Here is a 12,961-nt window from a genome sequence, read left to right as displayed (position 1 = left end):
GGCAGAGCTAGGATGCAAACTCAGGCCATGGGCTCCCGAGTCCATATTCTTAACCACCCCACTAGCTGATTCTGGGTGTTGGATGGGCAAGCATTTTATAACTTGTCAAAAAACTCAGTGCACCTCTGAAGGATAGTTTTAATTCCGGGAAGGCATAAACTAAGCACTCTGCCCCAGGTCAGAGCTGGAGAAGGAAGAGCAGCCCTGGTGCCCCCCATCCCAGGCAAGCACTGGCAGGGCAGAACTCTACCCTGGAGTCCCAGGACCTTTGTTCCAGATAACTAGAGAGGCCTATAGCTGATGCCTTTCACCCTGCTGCCCTTTCCTCCTCTAGCGGGGGCTAGTGCCAGGATTAAGAACAGATTTGGGGGGCACCTGGGTGGCTCAGGTGGTTGAGCATCCAACTCTTGATTCAGCTTACGTCATGATCTCAGGGTTGTGAGATTGAGCCCTGCATGGAGACTGCTTAAGATTCTCTCTCTCCCTCTGCACCCCACAGGCTTGCACGCGTGCGCTCCTCTCTCTCACTTAAAGAAAAAAAGAAAAAAAAAAAAGAACAGATGCTGAAGCCAGGCTCTCTGACTTTGGATCTGGCTCTACCTTACTTACGAAATGAGTGGCAGCTATTAAATAGTGTTTGTATGAAATGAGTTAGTACATGGTGAGTGCAATGCTTGGCACATAGTAAGTGGTAAGTAAATGTCAGCTATAATTGATAACTATTCCCTCACCTTATCAGCTCTATACCTTCCTCCCACCCCAAGGTTCTCAAACATCCTGTTTCTTTGGTTTTAGGTCAATTCCCACCTTAGACTTAGAAGTATAATCTTATCTTCTGAGTGCAAAGCTGATCCAAAAGTAGAAGCAATAGGGAATTTCAGGCATCACAGCAGGCTCTTGGAAAGTCTCTTGGGGACCAGAACTCTCCTGGGAACTCTAACTTTGCCCAGGTGAGTAGCTTTTTACTACACTTGTCTCTGGATTGTGGCAGGAAGATGGGGGGTTGTGGCAACACCCATTTCTTGTGGAGATGGAGAAGGAGCTCTGATGGCTTTTTGCTTCTCCTTCCCCTCTTACAGTTCTGTCTCCTCACTCATTCTAGGCCCCACATACCCCCTCTCCTCTTCCTCTTGGGACTCAGGTGACTTGGACTGATGGTAGGAAAGCAATTGAATTTCATGCAAGGTTGCTGGCTCACTGGGTCTACACTGCAAACCCCTGTTTTCCATCTCTGGGGCCAGAGCCAGCACAGGAGAAGGAGCAGCCTCAAGGCAGAAGCTCGGCTGGTGTTAGGACTCGTGGGTCCTGTCCTGGCTGGCTCATGGGCAAAAGCAGTAACTGGAAGTGAGACATGGTGAGGAGGCTGGGCTGGTGGGGACAGAGATGGGGAGCTAGAATCAGAGCACCTCCCTAGGGCCTGGGACTCAGTCTGCGAGAAGAGATGTCAGGCCTGGGCAGGGACTCCTCCATGGCTGAGCTCTTGCTCTCTCCCATGCCAAGTTCCCCCACCAAGCTTCATTGCCTAGCAGTGTTAAATTTACAAGGAGCTCTGATAGCTATAGTCCTACTCAGCCTTCAAGAAAGCCCTGTAAATCAGTGACTGCACTTATGCTCAATGACCAAGGACTTGAAAACAATCTTAGAATAATTGTCATTCATGCAGCTGTTTAGCAAATACTTTCTTCCTTTTTTTTTTTTTTAAAGATTTTATTTATTTGATAGAGAGAGAGATAGTGAGAGCAGGAACACAAGCAGGGGGAGTGGGAGAGGGAGAAGCAGGCTTCCCGCTGAGCAGGGAGCCCGATGCGGGGCTTGATCCCAGGACCCTGGGATCATGACCTGAGCCGAAGGCAGACGCTTAACGACTGAGCCACCCAGGCGCCCCTGTTTAGCAAATATTTATTGGCGCTTCTGGGTGGCTCAGTGGGTTAAGCGTCTGACTCTTGGTTCTAGCTCAGGTCATGATCTCATGATCTTGAGATGGAGCCCTGCTTTGGGCCCTGTGCTCAGGGAGGAGTCTGCTTAGGGATTCTCTGTCTCTGCCCCACTCCCCCCCCCCCACCTCACACCCTAGCATGCGTGCTCTCTCTCAAATAAATAAATAATCTTAAAAAACAACAACAACAAAACATTTGTTAAGTGCTTTCCGTATGCCAGGAAATAAATTTGGCTTTCCTGATTCAAGGTCTTTCCACATATTTGCTTCAATATGTTGATTCCTGATTGCCTCTCCTCCTAAATTTGCCTCCCAAATACTCCCCTTCTGCTGTGGTTTTGAAATATCTACAAATTTTTTGACACTGCTCCCTTCAAGAAGTAGAACCTAATTCCTTTTCAGAGGAAGTTGGACTACAAAATGTATTGTGGCTTCCTGCTCGTTTTCTCTTTCTCTCTTTCTCATCACTTGCTCTGGGGGAAGCCCACTGTTATGTCATGAACACATCTATGGAAACATCCAATGTGATAAGGAACTGAGGCCTCTAACCAACACGTGAGTAAGAAGGGGAGCAGATCCGCCAGACCCAGCCGACATCTTGGCTGCACCCTCAGGAAAGGCCCTGAGCTAGAACCACCCTTATAAGCTGCTCTTGGGTCTGTAGCCCTCAGAAACTGTAAGATATGAATTTTTTGTTTCAACCTGCTGAGTTTTGGGGATAATTTTTTATGCAGCAATAGATAACCAATATATCTTCCCCACTGTAGGAACCCCTGCTCTCCCCCAAAATCAACTCATACTTTTAATAGGCAGCTCACGTCATTTGAGGGACTGGTGCTGCATTGGATAGGCTTGGGCTCCAGCCTAGCCACCCTACCACCTCCTCTGAGAGTGAAAGGAGTCTAAGCTGCCACTGACTAGTCCCTAACATATCAGGAAAACTGCTCTTGCCAAGGCTTTGCCCATTTTCCTTTCCTTTCACCAGCTTTCTTTCCCCCTCACCTCCCTTCAAAATCTTTTAAAATGTATTTTAATCTCCAATAATATGTGAAAAATATTAGCCAACATTTCCTGAGAATCTACCAGCCAAGTTTCTAAGACTGCTATGTGTCTCACAACCAGTTTAAGAGATCGGTTCCTATGTCAGCCCCGTTTCACAGCTGAGAAAACCAAGGCACAGAAACTAAGTAAATTGCCCAAGGTCACATAGAAGCGAAAAGGCGGTAATGAAGCTCAGGCTCCAAGGTCAGTACCTCATGTACACAGGCTGTTCCAAGGCTCTGTGCTTAATTCTGTATTCAGTAGTTCTTTTCTTAAAGAGGCTCACAAAAACTGGATGCTGCCTCAGAGGTAACAGATGCAGTATGCTCTTTTCTTAAAGATATTTTAAAAATACATTTACATCTACAAACGCACACATATGGAAATAGATCCTCCCCCCACCCGCGCGCCTTAAAAAAAAAAAAATACTTGTGGTCCTACCCAGCTCTTTTAACAGAAAGCCTTGACTGTCTTTCCACGTTTCTAACCGTCGCGGGGTCTGCGCCACCCGGACGCAAATGTACTTGCCCACCTTCCCAGAGTCGAGCCCTCTACTCCCCTCCCAACCGCGTTCGCCCCTTCTCCAGGGTTCCTCGCCCCCCTCCTTGTCCCTGTTTGCTCTCTCACCTCGCCCCTCCCCTCCCCCGCGCGTATCCTCGCTCCGTCCCCAATCCTAGCTGCCTGCGCATTTCTCCCTCCTTCCTGCCTCGCCCCGGTACATCACCGCCCACCCGTTTTTTCACCCCCACCAGCCCCTCTTCCGCCCCCGCTTCCTCCCGGCCAATCTCCTCATCCTTACTCACAGTTCCCCCACTCCTCGAACCTTCCCGCCCTCCCTCTACCCCACTGCCCAGCTGGAGCGCACAGCCGGTAGGCTGGGACGCGCGCTGACAGGGTAATGAATGGCTTCAGCGGTAATTAGCGACCCGGCGGCTAATCACGATGTACATTTACATTTTAAGTGCTGCAGAGGGAGCGGGGAAGGGGAGGGGGGCCCGGAGGGAATGCGGGCCTTTTCCGCGCTCTCCCTTCCCTGGGGAGCGAAGTGAATCCGAGTGTTCTACAGCTGGAGGTAGGAGAAGGGGGAGGGGGAGGCTTCGAGAGCCAACCCAGGCGGCCGCAGAACAGCCGCGGGCTAACCGGACGCAAACCGGGAGCTCCCAGGCCCCTTCCACCAAATTGCATATCCGGCCTATATCCCCTCCAAGTGAAGGTTCGGCCTAGGCTTGCATACTCCTGCGGATGGAGAGCTCGCTTCTTCCCTAACCAACCCGTTCTAACGTAGATCCCACCCGCTCCAGGACTTTTTCCCAGGCCTAGCCGAAACTGCTGCCCTTTAAGTCCCACAACTACCCCGGTCTTACGGAATGTGAGGTTCCCTGCGCCCCGCCACGCGCTGCAGTCAGTCTTTGTGTTCTCTCAAGGCTGCTGTGCCTCCGCTACTGTGGCTGTTCCTCGTGGGGCCCGCGGGAGCTGGGGCAGAGCCGAAGTCCCGGCTCCAAGCGGAACACGACCCCGAGGGCCCCTGAGCCTAGCGCGCGGGCAGGAGATCCCGGAAGGAGTCGGTCACTCAGACGTTGGGGCGCAAAGTCCACCAGCTCCTGCCATTCCCCAAGGGGCAGTAATGGGATTAGCCGGGGTTCTGAACAGCAAGGGCCGAGAGCTAGGACAAACAAGATGCCCAGGAGGCGACAACAGCTGTGAGAAGGGAGAGGGGACCCCGGCAGCCCCGTCTCAGGACTGGGACCCAGCTCCCCCCAGGCACTGTCAGGCCGCCGGCACTTTAGGTTTCGGGCGCGCTGCAGCTCTCCCTGCACCACCCCGCCCCGCCGGATGCTAGGCACCCCCACCCAGATCAGGTCTGCACCGCTCCCTCTGTCTGACCCTGCGCTTGCGCGAGGGGCGTGGAAGGGTGAAGGGCGAAGCCCGAGGGCAGTTCTGGGGAGGGTCCAGCTCCTTCTAACTTCTCTCCCATCATCAGCCCTTCAACCCCAGCCTCACCCTCTCCGTCCACCTCTCCCGGCAGGATGTCCAGGCCACTCTCCCAGTCCGGTGGCGTTCCCAGTAGCTTCATAACGCCCCCGAGGCTTCAACTTACCACCTTCCTCCCTTCTCCCCCTCAGAACCTGCCTTCATCCAGCCTCCTTTTTGAAAAAGGACCCCACTGGGTCTCAGGGGGCCAAGGCTGACTGACAACGAGTTCCACCTGGGAAGAAGGAGGATCCGCGTTACCAAGGGACAGTGCCTGGCTTACCCTAAAGCATGCAGCTCTAATAGTGGCCGCTCCATGGGTGGAGGGAGCTTAACTCCCCTTGGGAAGGGCTCTCCTTGTTCTCTTCGCATTCGCCTCAGGGACAGCCTGGCCCAGGAGTGTACGGGGGTCCGGGAGCCTCCAGCTCCGGTTAGGCGCGGCGAGCTGAGACCTCAGTCTCCCGCCGCCCTGCGAGGACCACGCCGCGACGTAGTCGTCCGAGGGCAGCGCGGAGCGCAGCGGCAGCCAGCGCCTCCGCACTCTGCTGACCGTGCACAGGCTGTCCTTGAGGCGAGAAGAGCGGCTCGGGCGTGGGAGGGTTCCCCTGAGGAGTGGGGGAAAGAGGCTCCAGCAGGCCTCTCGGAAAGCCCTCCTTGAGAGGGGACAAGGGGCGGCCTTCTGTTGGAACGCTCAAGGGCTCGGGGACCCGGCTTGAAGCGGCTTTTGCATCGCAAACACAGTTTTTATTTAGGTCGCCTGTTTATGAGGGTTGGCTCAGGGAGGGCAGATGGCGATTATAGGGGAACTTCTCCCGGCAGGTCACCCCCTGGCGCTGCCATTACACCTCACGGTGCGCACCGCTCCCTTGCGCCTGTAGCTAGACTCCGGACTGGATCCTGGAGGCGGCCAAGGCTAGGACGCCGGCCGGCCGAGCCGAGTTAGGGGCGGAGCCTGGCGGAAGGGGCGGGGGCTCCCAGGCTCCCAGGCTCCCAGGCTCCCAGGCGGGGCCTCCGCTAAAGGCGCGGAGCACCCGGCGCCGAGAGCGCTGCGGAGAGCAGCGCCCAGTGGAGTGAAGTCGGAGCGGAGGATCGCGCCGTCCCAGCCCGGCCGCCAGCGTCCACGCCGCTCCCTCACCCTTAGCCCTGCCCGCCCTTGCCAGGCGCGACCGGCGGCCATGCAGCCCCAGGGCTGAGGCGGCCCCATGCGAAGCCCGCGTCCCCGCGGTCCGGGCAACGACGGCGCATGGAGAACTTCCGTAAGGTGCGCTCAGAGGAGGCGCCGGTGGGGGGTGGGGCCGAGGGGGGCGGCCCGGGCTCCAGCCCCTTCGCGGACCTTGCGCCGGGCGCTGTGCACATGCGGGTCAAAGAGGGCAGCAAGATCCGGAACCTGCTGGCTTTCGCCACCGCCAGCATGGCGCAGCCAGCCACGCGCGCCATCGTCTTCAGCGGCTGCGGTCGGGCCACCACCAAGACCGTCACGTGCGCGGAGATCCTCAAGCGCCGCCTGGCTGGCCTGCATCAGGTCACGCGGCTGCGCTACCGGAGCGTGCGCGAGGTGTGGCAGAGCCTCCCGCCGGGGCCCACACCGGGTCAGAAGCCTGGCGAGCCGGCCGCCAGTCTCAGTGTACTTAAGAACGTGCCCAGCCTCGCCATCCTACTTTCCAAGGATGCACTGGATCCGTGCCAACCCGGTTACCAGCCCCCGAACTCCCATCCTGGACCCTCGTCCCAGCCAACTGCACCGACGTCCAAGAGGAGCCTAGGGGAACCCGCGGCTGGAGAAGGCTCTGCGAAGCGGTTACAGCCTGAGCCAAGCGCTGCGGAAGAGGAGCGGATGGCCTGAGAGCTCGTGGGTCTGGGCCACGTAGACGCTCTGGATCTCACCCCCAGCGCCTCGACCTTGAGACACATCTCCAGCCTTTCACGCCTCGGTGCTCTGGACATAGCTCCTCAGACGGTCGGCATGGACCCCAGGGCAACAAGAGAGCGACCCCAGGGAAGCTTCATTCCACCACTTGTGTTGCCTGAAGACGCAGAACTCCACCTTAAGCTTTTCTGAGCCATACTGGAACCTTCTTCAGGGAGGGAGTGGTTGGCAGTAGGACTCTTGAGCCTTGCTCAGGACCCCCAAGGGTTAAAGGCATCCAGTATTCATGAGGGGAGCCCCCCACCCCCACCCCCGAGTGTGTAACCTGAGGAGAGCTCCTGGAATCACCTCCACCATTGGCGGCTGGGGGTAAGGGGTGAGAAACAGGCTGCTTGAAGGCAAGGGAGTCTGAATTGGGGCGGGGGGGGGGTTATTCTGCCCCTCACCCCGGGAGACCACTTCCTTTCTAGTTCTCCTTACCCTGCTGTTAAGGAGCATCCTGAGATTGTGGTGCAGGGACAATCCCCTTCCCCACGGACCCAGAAGGAGAGACCCAGGACAGAACTCTCTTTGCCTTCTCCCCTGAGTCTCAGAGCTGGAGTCCTGCTTCCAATAAAACACACAAAAATGGCTCTGGCCCCAGGTTTCTTCCTTAGCACTTAACCTATGTGGAAACTGCTTTGGCCTGCCCCCTAGTGTCTCAGTACCCTCCAGCCTGGAGTCCTTGGCCTTTGGAATCTTCAGGGTCAGGCACAGAGACTGGACAGCTTCAAACTGGAACCAGAGGCACATTGCCCAGTCCCTGGCTTCTCCCTCTCGCAATCTTCCCTGTCTGGCTCTAGCCTCAGGGGCTTGTGGCCAGAAGGGGGCCTTTGTCCCCTGGTGCATTACCACTGAGGGAAAGGGAGGAGCACATTGCTTTTCTGGGAGGGAAGGAAGGCGAGCACCAGTGAACTCTCCTGGGGGTCACTGCCAAGGGAGGCACACCCCACTGGGCTCCCTAAACCTGCAGCCTCCTGCCAATTGACAGCCGTATCCAGAAAGCTGGCACAAAACCCCTCATCACCATCCATAGGATCTCCCCTTCACTGCTCTCTCTCAGAAAGGACAGCACACCCTTGGGAGAGGGGGAGGAGAGAGATTGAGCACAAATCCACTGCTGGAAATTACTATTCAGCAGAGAAGCTGGAACTTGGGCTGTGAATCACTGCAGGCTCCCTGATAAGCTGCAGCCTCCAGGCCTGCACAGCTGTCTGTTGAGAGATAACAGCCTCATAAGCCTCTTTGTCCAAGTCAGCTGGGGCTGGGGGTAGGGGAGGAGTGCTGTGTGCTGGAAGGACTCTAGCGGGTAAGGGTGCGGGGGGGGGGGGGGGGGGGGGGGGGGGGGGGGGGGGGGAGAGGCAGGGGGGCACCTAGCCCCAGGATCTCAGAAACACACCCTACCACGTGCAACTCAACAGCACCTCTGAAAGGAGATGGGGAAGAATGTAAGTCACTTTGCTGGCAGAACCCTGAAATAAATCCTTCCAGCAACAAGAGGTGAGTTTCGGCAGCTGACAGGAGGGGCTCTTTAGGGAGTTCTCCCCTACCCATAACCCCTTGAGCTTTGGATCAGTGAGCCCTGTCATCCAGACTCTGGCACTGTTTGCCCTCCCTAATTTCTTGTTCTTGATGAGTCCCTACGAAGGGCCAAAGGGTTTATGTGTGCTTGTCCAACTCTCATGGGTGGTCCAAGAAGGTTGGAAAAAATGTACTATCCTTTTTTAAAAGATTTTATTTATTTGACAGAGAGAGAGACACAGTGAGAGAGGGAACACAAGCAGGGGGAGTGGGAGAGGGAGAAGCAGGCTTCCCGCTGAGCAGGGAGCCTGATGCGGGGCTCGATTCCAGGACCCCGGGATCATGACCTGAGCCGAAGGCAGACGCTTAACGACTGAGCCACCCAGGCGCCCCAAAAATGCACTATCCTTTTTTTTTTTTTAAAGATTTTATTTATTTGACAGACACAGCGAGGGAGGGAACACAAGCAGGGGGAGTGGGAGAGGGAGAAGCAGGCTTCCCGCCAAGCAGGGAGCCCGATGCGGGGCTCGATCCCAGGACTCCGGGATCAGCTTAACGACTGAGCCACCCAGGTCCCCAAAAATGCACTATCCTGACAGCTAAGGTGCCCTGGGCTGGTCCTGGGCTTGTGCATCTGAAGTAAATGATAAAACTCAGAAGAGGTCCTGCATGGTAGATGCTTATAGAAGACTGGTCTTGGTTCTGGAAAAGGGCCAACTTTCCAGAACCAGGATCTGAAGTCCTGATTGCCCGGTCACCAGGACATGCGAGCAGCAGCTTGTCAGGGGAGGCTGCAGAGGCTTTCTTTTCTTGATGGTAGGGAACAGATTAAGTCCCTTTCCTGCCTAGAAATTGATCCTGCAGTATGGGGAGGAGAAGGGCTTGTTTCCCCACCTTCAGAGCATTAACCTGCCCTGATGGGCTGAGCTTCCGCCTCCCATGCCAGAAGGCAGGTTATGAGACACTTTCCTTTCTGCACCCCCACTCCACCCCAGCAGGTTGAGTTCCCAGGCTTTTGATAGGTGCTCGTGGTGCCAGTGGAACCCAGCACCCATGAGCACCCTACCCCTGCCTTACTGATCCTCTGGCCCTACTGACCCAGAAGCAGGCTCCAAAGGAAGGTGACCGATATCCCTATCCACCCCCACCGCCAAGACTGAGGTGGGAACCTGAGAAGTGTTGGAATAAGTGAGGTGGGGGGGGTGGTTACAGGAGCACCTCAGAGATGGCTCACTGACTACGGGCAGAATGGGAGGGAGCCGAAGCTGCTCTGTGAGACCCCATCATTCCAATAGTGACCTCTATCCAGGAGCTTTCTGGGCCCTGTCTTGGGGCACTTGCAGGCTAGGGGTGGCAGTGAAGGCTCACACCCATAAAATTGTCAGGTCACACAATCAAAATCCATTTGGGAATATAAATGTATATATAATCCAAGGCTGGAGCTCGTGGTCAGATGGGCAGTGGATCTCCAGCGGGGCCTTAAGGGACTTCATTGTTTTTGTGCCAGATCCTAGTCTAGGCACACGGTGGGGCAGGGTGGTGGGGGCTGGGAGATCACAGTAGAATCAGACATTGTTCCTGCTCAAGGATGTCCCAGTTAGTGGAAAGAAAGAAAAGAAAGTTACAACACAATGCAATGATAGTGGGAGAAGGTGGGAGCTCTGAGAAGGGGCACTTAATGCTCCCAGAGGTGCTGATGGAGGTGGCTCCCCGAGGATCAGAAGCCAGCAGAACAGGACTGGACAGGCAGTTCCCGGCAGAGCACAGAGAGGTGATGCTGTGCCTCATGTTGCAGCCACAAGTATCTGAAGGATACGTGGCAAGAGGCAGGTGGGGCTGGAGTACCAGGTTGGAGCCAGGTCCTGGTAGCCTCCCTGAAGTAAGTGGGAGGCCAGTGGGAGCCAGGGAGCGCCCCAGTCTGATTGGCATCTGTAAAGGATCCCTCTGACACCTGTGTAAGTGGGCAGTGGATTGGAAGGGGCCTGACTGGATCCCCGAGGACACAGGAGGTAAGAGATGGTGTTACAGGATTTCTTTTTCTTCGGTGCCGGTGGTTCTTGGTCACGCCGCTTCGAAGAATGAAGAGGTAGATCAGGCAGAGTGGTGGGCACCAAAGCAGCTTTATTGAGAGACAGTACAAAGCTCCCAAAGAGGGACAGGACCCGAGAGGGTTGCCACCAGAGTTTCTAAGCCTAGGGGTTTTTACGGGCCTGTTAGCGGGGGCTGTTTTCATCTGATGAACCCTCCCTGCACCTGTCATCCAATCAGGTTTTTGTCATCTACCTATCACATGGGCAAGGGTGGAGGGCTCCTTCCAGGGTGGTGTAAGATCCTTTCAAGGATGGTTTCCTCTTGGAGGGGTGGGGGGCCTTGTCCCTGCCTACCTGTCTTCCAACTATCCTTCATCAATGGGACCATGGGACTGTGGTAGTAGGGAGGGAGATGGAGACAGATTTGAGAGCTACCCAGGCTAGGTAGGATTTCACTGCCATTACAGCCAGATCAGAGTGGGGCTTCTCCTTGCGGCATTAACCCTACCTGGCCAGGGCTTGGCCTGCTTTCTTGGCATCCCAGGGGACATGCTATGTAAGGGCCAAACTATAAAGCCTTTGGAGGGGAAGAGGTCCACAATTTCAAACTGGTAAAAGCTTTAGGAGCTGTTGTCTATTGGCCATGAATCTGCCAGGCATGTTCACTGCACAGTAGGGGAAAAACCTGAGTAAGACACTCTCCCACGCTTATCCCTTAACAGGAACCTCCTCACCCCGCCATCTCCCAGCCTCTACCCCATTAATCCTGCTCTTTGGGCTGTTGCTATGCCCACACTGCTAGGGATGCTCTAGTCCCCTCTATTTCACTGAGATGTTGCAACACCTCCAGGTCTCCCAAGAGAAGGATAATTGATAAAAGCAAGGGAGGGAGAGAAGGGAAAGGAGGAAGGGAGGAAAGGAGAAAATATAGCCACAGGAGGGTCTCCTTGGTGACACCAGGTTTCTTCCTAGAGCACAGATCTTAGTTTGTAATTGTGCCCTCATTAGTATGATCCTCTGGTTGTCAGTCACCCCAATAAACCAGAAGCTGTGATTGAATGGATCCTGCCTGCCTTGCTCCCCACCCAGCTCTTGGCACATAGGAAGCCCACAGAGCTGTTGACTGAATGAATAAAGTCTGGTTGAGCCAGATTTATGAACTAATGCCACATCAAAGTCCTTAACTGTCAAGGATGGTGGCCAAATCTTCCCCTATGTCCACCAAGCTTCTCTTCCCATCTAGGCCCTTAAGTTCTACCTGCTTTTAGAAAGGAAGCACCACCATGGTGATTGGATTTGTATGTCCAGCATGAGGATTCGGGTTTTGTGTCACACCTATTGATTATGATAGATATTGTGGGTTGAAGTGTGTCCCCCCAAAAGGTATGTTGAAGCCCTAACTCTGGTACCTGTGAATGTGACCTTATTTTGAAACAGGATCTTTGCAGATGTAATTAATATGTAAGAAGAGGTCATACTAAGTAGGGTAGGTCCTTAACCTAGTATGACTGGTGTCCTTAAAAAAGAGGAGAAGACACAGACACACAGAGAGAAGAACAACACAGGAAGATGGAGACAGAGATTGGAGTTACGCAGCTGCGAACCAAGGAATGCCAAGGATTGCCAGCAAACAATAGAAGCTAAGAAAAATGCATGGAACAGATTCTTCCCTAGATCCTTCAGAGAGAACATGGTCCTGCCGGTATCTTGATTTTGGATTTCAAACTTCCAGACCTGTGAGAAAATAAATTTCTGTTGTTTTAAGTCACCCAGCCTGTGGTATTTTGGTATAACAACCTTTGAATCAAATACAATACGTATTCTCACCACGTTCAGTGGAAATAGGGAAGAGGAATGTAGGGTGTTTGCCAAGGTCCTTGTTACCAGAATTTCCAGTCCTATATTGTGAGAGGCTCCCTACTCTGCAGGCCTGTGCTACCAAATATAATGCCTGGCGTCACATTGAACATATAGGCTTTGGAGAAAGTCAAGCTGTGATTTGGGACAAGTTAATTCTTCTTTGAGCCTCAACTTTTTCATCTGCAAAATGGGCCAGATTACTGTGGGATAAAGGATATAATATCTTGCTTCCCAACCGTGGTTCATCAGCAGAATCAACCTAGGACACTTGTTAAAAATACAGATTGCCTGAGCTGACCTCCAAACCAACAGGATCAGAATCTCCTAAGAAGGACCTGGAAATAGGTTTGTTTTTTTTTTTAAGATTTTATTTATTTGAGAGAGAATGAGAGAGAGAGAGCACAAGAGAGGGGAGGGCAGAGGGAGAAGAAGACTCCCTTCTGAGCAGAGCCCGATGCGGAACTCGATCCTGGGACTCCAAGAATGACCTGAGCCGGAGGCAGTCACTTAACCAACTGAGCCACCCAGGCGCCCGGAAATTGGTATTTTAGTAAGATCCTCATATGGGGGCACCTGGGTGGCTCAGGCTGTTAAGTGTCTGCCTTTGACTCAGGTCATGATCCTAGGGTGCTGGGATTGAGCCCCACATCAGGGAGCCTGCTTCTGTTCTGTCAAATAAATAGAATCTTTTTAAAA

The 12,961-nt window shown here is 54.2% G+C and overlaps 2 protein-coding genes across 3 annotated transcripts in view; one reads left to right on the top strand and one right to left on the bottom strand.

Annotated features, from left to right (window-relative positions):
- The window catches only part of SCAMP5 (secretory carrier membrane protein 5), a 36,419-nt gene extending 30,912 nt beyond the window's left edge, over positions 1-5,507 (bottom strand). The window contains exon 1 of one of the 2 annotated variants that reach the window (XM_032417182.1): positions 5,232-5,507. The gene's annotated coding sequence lies outside the window, so the exon portion shown is untranslated. Of the gene's footprint in view, positions 1-4,341; positions 4,747-5,231 lie in introns of those variants that run through there. The other variant, XM_032417183.1, reaches the window with a different exon arrangement.
- A 251-nt stretch (positions 5,508-5,758) lies between these two features.
- Positions 5,759-8,155, top strand: RPP25 (ribonuclease P and MRP subunit p25). The gene has a single exon (XM_032417184.1). It carries the CDS (start codon positions 6,192-6,194, stop codon positions 6,789-6,791), a length of 600 nt encoding a protein of 199 aa, XP_032273075.1. The 5' UTR covers positions 5,759-6,191; the 3' UTR covers positions 6,792-8,155.
- The last annotated feature ends 4,806 nt before the right edge of the window (positions 8,156-12,961 follow it).

Source organism: Phoca vitulina, unplaced genomic scaffold (assembly GCF_004348235.1).
Source record: "Phoca vitulina isolate PV1807 unplaced genomic scaffold, GSC_HSeal_1.0 scaffold20, whole genome shotgun sequence".
NCBI lineage: Eukaryota > Metazoa > Chordata > Mammalia > Carnivora > Phocidae > Phoca > Phoca vitulina.
The sequence above is the reverse complement of the archived record's forward strand: the minus strand, read 5'-3'. Positions and strand labels throughout refer to the sequence as shown.